The 9,996-nt window shown below is 36.7% G+C and overlaps 1 protein-coding gene across 7 annotated transcripts in view; it reads right to left on the bottom strand.

Moving 5' to 3' along the window:
- The window catches only part of LOC107721716 (uncharacterized), a 12,331-nt gene extending 2,524 nt beyond the window's left edge, over positions 1–9,807 (bottom strand). For 2 of the 7 annotated variants that reach the window (XM_016529855.1, XM_016529856.1), the window contains exons 1-18: positions 9,626–9,807; positions 8,184–8,221; positions 7,999–8,047; positions 7,690–7,730; positions 7,477–7,528; positions 7,198–7,262; positions 6,984–7,047; positions 4,921–6,601; positions 4,674–4,754; positions 3,848–3,943; positions 3,623–3,763; positions 3,188–3,346; positions 2,977–3,063; positions 2,795–2,886; positions 1,909–1,934; positions 1,759–1,835; positions 1,094–1,299; positions 217–467 (exon numbers count right to left, since the gene is read on the bottom strand). In XM_016529855.1, coding sequence (XP_016385341.1) covers positions 217–467; positions 1,094–1,299; positions 1,759–1,835; positions 1,909–1,934; positions 2,795–2,886; positions 2,977–3,063; positions 3,188–3,346; positions 3,623–3,763; positions 3,848–3,943; positions 4,674–4,754; positions 4,921–6,601; positions 6,984–7,047; positions 7,198–7,262; positions 7,477–7,528; positions 7,690–7,730; positions 7,999–8,047; positions 8,184–8,221; positions 9,626–9,641 — 3,222 coding nt within the window. In that variant the 5' untranslated portion in view covers positions 9,642–9,807. Of the gene's footprint in view, positions 1–216; positions 468–1,093; positions 1,300–1,758; positions 1,836–1,908; positions 1,935–2,794; positions 2,887–2,976; positions 3,064–3,187; positions 3,347–3,622; positions 3,764–3,847; positions 3,944–4,673; positions 4,755–4,920; positions 6,602–6,983; positions 7,048–7,197; positions 7,385–7,476; positions 7,529–7,689; positions 7,731–7,998; positions 8,048–8,183; positions 8,222–9,625 lie in introns of those variants that run through there. The other 5 variants (XM_016529858.1, XM_016529857.1, XM_016529859.1 and 2 more) reach the window with 5 other exon arrangements.
- Between the last annotated feature and the right edge of the window lie 189 nt (positions 9,808–9,996).

The raw sequence follows: 9,996 nt of genomic DNA, 5'->3' as shown, positions 1-9,996 counted from the left end.
GGGGGGGGGGGGGGGGGGGGGGGGGGGGGGGGGGGGGGGGGGGGGGGGGGGGGGGGGGGATAATATACAAAAGCAGTAATAATGTATATATACAAATATGCTCAATGTGTTCAAGCTTTGAAACATACAGGTTTTTATTTTATACTCTTATTTAATACTCTTTTAAATTTGAAAGCACATAGGAAAAAAAAGAACAATGCATTCAGATAGTAGTACCTCTGATACTGGAACATTCCCTGGAAGCAAGTGGACAGTAAGTATTTTCTGCTCAACAGTTACAGGTCGAAGAAAGAGCAAAACCTGGCCATTAATGGGGAAGCCAAATATTGTTTTAATCCAGATGAGCCCAAAATTGCTGAGGTCTCTGATGTCAATGATCACATGAGTTTCTGACACTTTGAGTGGCTGTATTATTTCTACATTACCACCAGTGAAATGTGCTACAGCCAAACAGTCCTTATTTTCTTCTGCAAAAAACATTTAAGAATTTTGTTCTTGGGTAAAATAAAAGGTATTGTTTTCTAATTACACAGTGACCAACATTTTGACATTAAGTGCTCTTATGGTTCGTTTCCACCGAGCGGTTCGTTTCAGTACAGTACAGTATGGTACGATTCGGGATGGTACACACTGATCCAGCATGGCGGAACGAGTGAAGGAGACGCTTCATTCCCCTTGTAGCATGCGCAAGTAATGATTCTCTGTCAACCAATCAGCTTTCTGAAGTGAGTCTAACTCCACCCTTTAGGTATCGGAGTACTGTGCTAGATACCCCAAAGGAAGAGTCCCAAAAAGTGGTACGGTATGGTTTGCTATTTTGGTACCATTCGCAACTTCTGACAATGGAACCCGAAATATTTATGTACTCTACTGTACTGTACTGAACTGAACCGTACCGCTCAGTGGAAATGAGCCATTTATGTAATCATTAAGATCTGTCATCACACTTCTTGCTAATTATTGACATACATATTATTTACACTTAAGTAATTTGATATGTAAATTATCAGTCACCGTTCCATAAATTCTATACAACTGGTCAAGTCAATCACTGTGAAACACATTCATATTTAGGATGCAGAAATAAACATACCAGAGAATATCACACAGTGTTGAAAGTGTAGTTGTGAGACTGAACCTGCAGAACAGTCAATGTTGTACAAGGGTCCTGCAGGCCGCAACTGATCCATACCAGGATCCCATGAGACAATGTTATACAGCACCTCTCCTTCACCCTCCATCACAAACACAAGGCTGGTCAGACTGCACTGAAACTGACCAGCATGTGGACACACAAACCTGGAAGACGGAATATTTTTATTTTATTAAATCATAATGGCCTGCATATTTTATTATGTGATAACACTGGAGATCATGCAAAAAAAAAAGAAGAAAAAAAAAAAGATTTGGGATGTTTGAATCAAGATTTTGGAATAATTCATGCAAACAAATCCAAACAACAACATCAATTTTCCCAAGCAAGAAGTTTAGAGTACTGAAGCAAAAGATAAAAAAAAAAAACAATACACAGGCAAAACAATCAGCAACAATGGAACAAGCAGACATGAATATATGCAAAGGTTAACAAAAGCTGGATATGAGAAATGTTCATCTGAAAAATAATAATAGAGCCATTGTATGTAAGGATGTGATAGTTATGAAGTGTTACAATAATAGACATATTTTAATTCATTTGAACTTTTAAGCTCAGAAATCCAACACCTTACCTTCTTACAAAAAAACATAAGTGTTCCATACCTGTATATAGTCTTGTGTTTGTCCTCATCATCTTGCTGAACACATTCAGGTGTGAACACTTCTGCATAACCTGAGGACTGAAATAAGAAAGGAATGATCCTCTTATTCTGAACGTGATGACAGAAATAATACATGACATTTGCAACTCACTGATTGTCCTGAAGATGATTCAGCTCCTAATGAAGAGTAAGACACAAATCATTAGACTCATGAGTTTCAAACTTTCACAGCCAGAAAGCTTGTTATTGAGCTCTGTGGCTAAAAACCAAGCCATTTAATATAAAACTGAAGAAATATATAATAATAATAATAATACTGAAAGTAAAATTAAAAAGAAACAATGAAAAGCAAATTAATATTTGCCAAGCACCGAATTAGACTGCACTTAATAGGCCTTCAATTGAATAGTTAATGTTAATGACAATTCTGACTCAAAAAACACAATTGCTTGTTTGACTTAAAGAGGCCTTTGTCTATGTAAACAATTCATATAAAGTTAAAGGTACTTTAAGCAATGTTAGATGTTCTAGACGTTTTTGAAACATTCTAATGTGAGTTTAAAGGTCATTAAATACAAACACAATTTTAATAATGAAATGTTGACTTAAAATTATATTTTTATAAATTTTAACTTAAACATTTTATATTTTTGTCATTATCAAAGGCCAACAGTAGGGAGTGCAAACGCACCTTCAGCATCCACAGTAAAATCGCCTATGCATACAGAGATGCTTGGAGACTATTGTAACCAGAGATGGAGCTTAACAATAGCAGCACAATTTCATGTTTAATTAAAATAACAAATAAAACTGAACTGCAAACTCAGCTTTACACATGTTTGACTTTGTATAGGTATAGTTGTCAATAGCAATGGTAGTAAAACAGCGTTCTCTCACAACAAACCAACAAAATGATGCTCTCTACAAAATGACTGACAGGCATAAAGTGCCTCAAAGTCTTTTGATTGGCTAAACAAAAAATCTGACTGAGACCACATTTTTCTTTTCACTTTAGGGATTGTATAAAATTTGCTTACTTTTACTCTCTGTATTTTCTGTCTTTATTGTCTTCAAGTCCTCCTCGGTGAAACTCTTCCTGTCTCGCTCAATCAACACTGACTTCCTCCAGCTAGAGGAGAAAACATTGATTACTGTAAGTATTTTCAAAGACATCAATTTTAGTAATATATTTTAATATTAATATTTTATGCATACTTACACAGTCAGGGTCCAACCTGTCTGCGTCAGTGATTCCACCAGAGACTGTTTTATGTTAAATGGGATAAAGGAAACTGCGGAATTTGTCCTGGCATGGAAAAAAACATTTAGCTACATATGTTTCTGAAAACAATTTTAAAATAATTTTTATATTCACAAGCATATACAAATCCATATAATACATGCTTAAAAGAGCAGATCTTTATTCTTACCGGAGTTCGTTCAGACTGGGAAAGGCCTGGACAAGCGAGAGGATTGTGGGAATCCATCCGACAGTCAATTCGTCTATCTGCAAATGGACTTTCTTTAAACCAGACACAGAGTGCAGGACATCCAGAAGGAAAAACCCCTCCGCTGATGAAACTTGAGAGCTGTGTAAATATATTATAACATACAGTATATAGTGTTCATATAATAATATATAGTATAATGACATACTGTAGTTTAACATGTATAATTTATACCATGGTCTGTCTGAATATCCTTTTAATAAAGTAGCTTTGCAACTGAAAAGCTACATTATATTTCTCAGCATCAAGATGGCTTTTCAAAGTAATTAAACTCACGGCTTTATTATTAGTAGAGAGGAAGCTAAAAAGATGCAGGTAATTCACACTTGCACAATTCACACTCTCTTCTTCACAGACCTGGGTAACCTCTGGAGTTTCTGCAGGAAGATTCTCCAGTTGACAGTGGAAACCTCTGGGCGTGAACAGGTGAGAGTTAATTCTGAGATTAACGATGATGGTCTTATTTTAGAGCTGGAAACTGAAAACCGAAAACAGAGCCTAAAAAAGTAAAGTTTAGAGACTTTACTTTTATATTAGTAGCAAAAATTAAGCAGTCATTTTTTTATGATTAGAGTTTCTTACATGACGTCTTCATCTTTAACTGATGCAATAATCTCTTGGCAGAAGCTTTTGATCCTTTTTTTGTGAGAAGCTTTTGAAGATTTTTGATCCTGTATTCTGCCAATTACAATAAATGTATTATTTTACTGTACAAGTAATGGACTCTTTGCATGGTAACTTCTTCATTTTGTCTCTATCAAGTCAGTAAAATCTGGTGCAGTGAAAAAAAGTTTTTTTTTTAATGATATTATATGAAAACAAGACTTTCTAGAAAAGGCTATAAACAACGCTATCTATTTTTGTATGACAGAAGGCTGTCATTTCATTCAGCTACAGCTGAGAAGCTAACAAGCCTCTAACTAAAACTTTTCCTTATATGTATAATATTTGTATATTATGTAATTACATTTGACAAATGAGTTAACGGCAGCTGTGGCTGCATGTCAAATGTGGGGTGAATTGTCATAGTATTACTGAAGTTGGATTCGTTGACAGAGTGATCCTATATTTAAACATATAATAGTATGAGCAAATTATAAATGGGAATCGTTTTTGTCCCCAAAATAAATAACCGTCATTATGTGTAATTTCTTAGTTTCTGATAAATATCAGGCAAAGAGAGATCAATGTGGAGTTGAAGACCTGATGATCCAGTTAACTGACAATGGCACTGAAAGGTTAAAGAATTCGATTTCAAAGAGAAGACTAATACTTTGCTTGATCTAAAAATATCACCAGAAGCACAGGCACTGGTTGATATTTTAGCACAAATGTGTAGGCTGTGCTCCATGCATAGAGTCCATAGCAGTAATAGATATGACTAAGTTCAGAATTAAATATCCATTACATCAGTTCTTTCACAATCTTTCCTTCACCAAGAGCTGAGATCAAATCCCCAGTATCATCTGTAATGTGATCCACTTTCAACCTTTAAAATGAACAGAACATATTAACATTCAGATATCAGATATAATAATTTGACGTCAAGATTAGAGCTCACATAAAATTGAATGTATTTTAGCATAGTACAGTTGGTATAAATTCAAGAGCATTTTTAAAGTCTCACACATATAGAGAGTCTGATCTTTGCTCACCACAACTCTTCACAAGTGCACAGTGCAGACTGAAGAATCTTCAGATTGTCAGATGTTAAACTGAGTCTCAGTTTGCCAATGTTAACACAGTTCTGAAAACAAAACCGCAGCATCCAGCAGTCCGCATTTTTCAGTAGAATATTTGACAGATCTATTGAAGCCAACTGTTCCAAAACTTTTCCAATGAAGCTCTTCTCATGAAGCTCATAGAGACAATGGAGAATGAATAGCACGTGTTCATTTTGATATCTCTGTGAACACTGATTGATCCATTCCTTAAGCTGGGTTTCTAGGTTGACAGAGACGGTCATGTTATGCTTTTCAATGAATGAGGAGATCCATTCTTTCTTACAGAGACCACAGAGGAACAGAATCACAGGCTGCAGCAGCTTTGACATGCTTATTTCTAAATTTGCCTTCGAAAAGTCTCTATCAGACCAACAGGACAAAGCCCATCCTCTCTCTACAGTGTGAAGCAGCTCTCTCACTTTCCTCTGAGACTCTTCTTCATCCAGAAGGACATAGTAGAGAGCAGTGAAGAACTCCTGAAAGCTGAGATGCATGAAACTGAACATTGTCTCCTGGTGGATTTTTCTCTTTAAGAGGAACTTGCGCAGGAATGGATTGCCAGCAGGGTCTGAAATTGTGTCATAAACAGTTTTTTCATCAAACAAGACTTGTTGTTCCAGCATCCCTCTTTCTGCCAGCTGACCCAGACTCCTCAGCAGGCTCGGGACACACTGACTCAAACCCTGGCAGTGATGCTCCAGTAGAGTGGACACAAAGTCAACGTAGATAGAGGTGGTGGTTTCCAGTCCGCTCATCATATCTGCACAATTACTGAACCTCTCTCGCATAACCATGCAGATGATCCAGCAGATGACAGGGATGGAGCAGGCAGTGATGAGAGTTTCATTTACTCTCACACATTCATAGGCTTTCCTGAAGAGTTCCTCATTCTGGAAGAACTTCTGGAAGTACTCCTCCACCCCCTTCTCAGAGAAACCTACTATCCTAGAGAAACGTTGTTGTCCTATAAGCAATATCCTCTTTGAGACCTCAGTTCTAGTAGTGATAAGCAAAACATATCTGTGCAGGATTTGTTGACGAAGCAAGGAACAAACAATGACCTCAGGTGGGGCTCTCTGGAATTTGGATGATATGCAAAATTCATCACACATGAATCTAAGCTCATCAAGATCATCAAGTCCGTCAATGATGAAGAGCACTCTCTGTGATGAGTTCTGTAACATCTCTGAAATCTGATCTGACGATAAACCACAATTCCAGCTCAGGAGCTCAATCAAGTTCATCTCCTCAGAAATACACTTCAGCTCTTCACACCTCAGACAGAAAACTAGATCAAATTCTTTAAGGTAATGTTGTTCAAATGCCCAGTCCAAAATAATCTTTTGCACTAAGAAAGATTTTCCACTACCAGAATTTCCTTGGAGAATGTTGGATACATTACTTGGATAACGCAGATGTATGTCTGACTTATTAAACAACTCCTCCACACTGATATTCCGAAAACTGCCTTTTTTATTTTTCTGAATAATCACAGGTTCAGTGTAGAGGGCAGCCAGTGAGACTCTTTCACCAGAGAGGAAACTCCTCTCATTCATATGCTCATATTTCCGTTTGATTGACTCCTTATACTGAAATACCATCTCCTGCCATGCTAGAGGAAAACATAAAACATTCTTTAGCCTCACAATACAAAATGTTAAATTCAATTGAGAAAAACCACATAATACAGTTACCCTGAGATGAAATGTCTTGTTTAAACGCACTGAACAGACAACAGAACAGACAAATGCTTTTAAACCAAGCTGAAGTTGCAGAATCTTATTGCACTGAATTACTCATTAAGCTGAACTATAACTTGAACTGCTTGGTCAAGATTCAAATTACACTTCTGTCTTAAAAAAAGAAAACAGTTCACCACCACTTAAATTATTGATTTAAACTCTTTTAGTGTTTTTAAGATATTCAGTTGGTGATTTATTTCAAGACCAATCAAAGTAGAGCTCTCATATTAAACTGTCAGAATATGAGCCTACCTGGGTCTCTTTCTCTGAGTCTTTCAGTCCAATCATGCCACTTAAGCACTGAGTAACTTGGCCACTTAATAAAGAAAGAATGATGAGTGTTAACAGTTCATTAACATGAGACGCACACAACATTAGCTCAAAATAAAAAGTTTTCAAGTCCTTTTTAGTTCACCATGCTCTCATTATAACAAACACACATTATAGAAAATTCCTCATCACTTACATGATATGACTGAGGTTCCATCATTGTGTCTGGCCCTGATTGAAAAGAACTAGAGCTCATGTCAGCTGGAATAAGGGCACAAGTACAATTTGATATTATGTTGAATTAGTAGAAACAGTTTAGTGCCCAACGCTTATTATTCTGGCAGCGATCTCATGATCTGAAGTCCTTTTAAAACACTGAGTTCCTTCATGCAGACACAAACAAAGCAGCTAATTACAATGTTCATCAGCAACCAACGTAGTGCTCTCACATTAAAAGATCAAAATATTAGCCTACCTTCGGTTACGGGGAGTCTTTCAAAGCCCATAGACTGTGCGAAAACTCGCCTCTTAATAAAGAGAGAATCAATGAGTGTTTGAGCAGTTTATGGACATGAAGTAAACAGACGCACACAACATTAGGTAAAAATAAAGAGCGTTCATGTCCTTCTTAGTGCACCATGGTCTTATTATAACAAACACACACTATAGAAAATTTCTTGTCACTTACTACACGTACAGGTGACTGAGGTTCCATCGTTGTGTCTGGCCCTAATTGAAAAGAACTGGTTAGAGCTCATGTCAGCTGGATTCAGAACACAAGTATACAATTTGATCTGATGTTGATTTTGTAGAAACAGTTTAGTGCCCAACACTTCATTTACCCTTTATTATTATTATTCTGGTAGAGACCTCATAATCTATAGTAATTTTAGGACACTGAGTTTCTTCATGCAGACACAAACACAGCAACAAACTATACTGTTCATCAGCAGTCAAAGTAGAGATCTCATATTTTACAGAAAGAATATGAGCCTACCTTCGAGATAGGCTACATCACGCATCCTAGACGTTGCCAATTTTAAACTCTTAATAAAGGGAGAATGACGAGTGTTAAACAGTTCATGAACATAAAGTAAACCGACTCACACAATATTCAATAAAGAGCTTTGAAGTCTCATTGTAACAAACACACATTGTAGAAAATGTACTTAGATCACTTACACGAAAAGAAAACTCAGATTTTATCGTTGTGTCTGGCTCTGCATGAAAGGAATTGGTTAGAGCTCATGTCAGTTGGAATAATTACACATACAATTTGATATGATGTTGATTTAGTAGAGACCATTTAGTATCCAGTGCTTATTATTCTGGTAGAGACCTCATAATCTGTATTATGAGGTCTCTATTTAAAGGCCACTGTGCGTGCATTTGCCATTCTTATCCAAAGAAAAATAACTATGACTGTAATGAGATAAAGATGGGCTCGAGATTTCTCCCCTGCCCCTCCGGAGGTCTGTGCACGGGCGGTTGCTACCTCAGAATTATCCCAGTATAAATTACAAATGTAGGCAGTTGTTACTGTACTGCTTATAAGCAGCCGCGCTTCTGAATAGGATGTCTAGGATTGCTGTATTATTTTCCAAAATATTTCTCCTCATTTATTTTGCCCTTTGTCGAGTATCTATTTCATTGTGGTGCGCAGATTCTCTGACTGACATTAACTGTCCCCTCCACTTTCATCAGGAACACAGATCTTTTTAAAAAAATTTATCAATATTAAGAAGATCCTGATAATGGAAATTAACAGCAGAGTTAGGTAAGAATGTAATCTTCATCTACTAGATTGAAACATTTGTAAGACAAACTTTGTTGGCTTGACAAAATCTTATCTTAAAATGTAAAATGGTTTAAAGTTCAGGATAGATAGATAACAGTTAGATAGATAGATAGACATACAGACAGATAGATAGATTACAGTTAGATAGATAGATAGATAGATTAAAGTGCAGTACGGTCACTGCTGACAAAATCTTATCTTAAAATGTAAAATGGTTTAAAGTTCAGGATAGATAGATAGATAGATTACAGTTAGATAGATAGATAGATAGATTAAAGTGCAGTACGGTCACTGTGGTAATATCGGAGATTTAAACACCTCAGTGCTTTGAAATTATGGCATTTCATTCTAAAGTTATCAAATTCAAGCGTTTGTTGCTCATAAACTTGATGCACTAAAACGTGTTTTATATAGGCCTATCATTCAAGTGGTCTACATAATATTAATAAAATAACTTCTTCCATGCAGGCCAACTAATGAGAGACCTACTCTTACAAGCTAATGAAACATCATGAAACATTTATAGGTGTCGTGGATATTGATATTTTGTTAATCTTGCCACCCTATAAATAATTTTGTAGATCCCTGTCCCCATAAGTTAATATGACGTGGACGTGGCCCTTCCCGAGCAACGTAGCCTACTTTTGTGAAGAAGCTAAAACTTAAATGACGGAAACGTACGAAGTAGCCTACGAACAGAAACAATATTCCGAATTTCGATCGGAATCCGGGATTTAGGCTACCCTTAAAGGAAAACGTATTAAAATACTATTGTCGGTGGATTTCGCTAAATAAATAATTAGGCCTTAATAAATAGTTCACTCACTATGAGGCTCCGCCATCGTGATTGTTCGACTTTATCCTGCGGTTTAAGCAGAACTATTTGAATAGTGTTCCAAAGTTCATACTGCAGTACAGTGAGAATTCCAAAGAATTACACCAATTTTGTCATCCTCTAAAAACGTGCAAAAGCCTTCCTCACTCGTGAAACATGTAACACGATCCGACTAGTGTAAAATAATGATCTTTTAAAAAGCATCATATGACCCCTTTAAAATCCCGCGCACGGCTTTAGCAGGCATGTAGGCCTATGATTCTAAGCGGGGCAGATGTTGCCTTAGACCTCCCGAGCTCAACAGTGCCCCACAATTTTGCAACGTAAATCTGTGGTGAAAAGGGGAACTGCAGCGCGCTCTA

Source organism: Sinocyclocheilus rhinocerous, unplaced genomic scaffold (assembly GCF_001515625.1).
Source record: "Sinocyclocheilus rhinocerous isolate Xijiao unplaced genomic scaffold, SAMN03320098_v1.1 scaffold1112, whole genome shotgun sequence".
NCBI lineage: Eukaryota > Metazoa > Chordata > Actinopteri > Cypriniformes > Cyprinidae > Sinocyclocheilus > Sinocyclocheilus rhinocerous.
The sequence above is the reverse complement of the archived record's forward strand: the minus strand, read 5'-3'. Positions and strand labels throughout refer to the sequence as shown.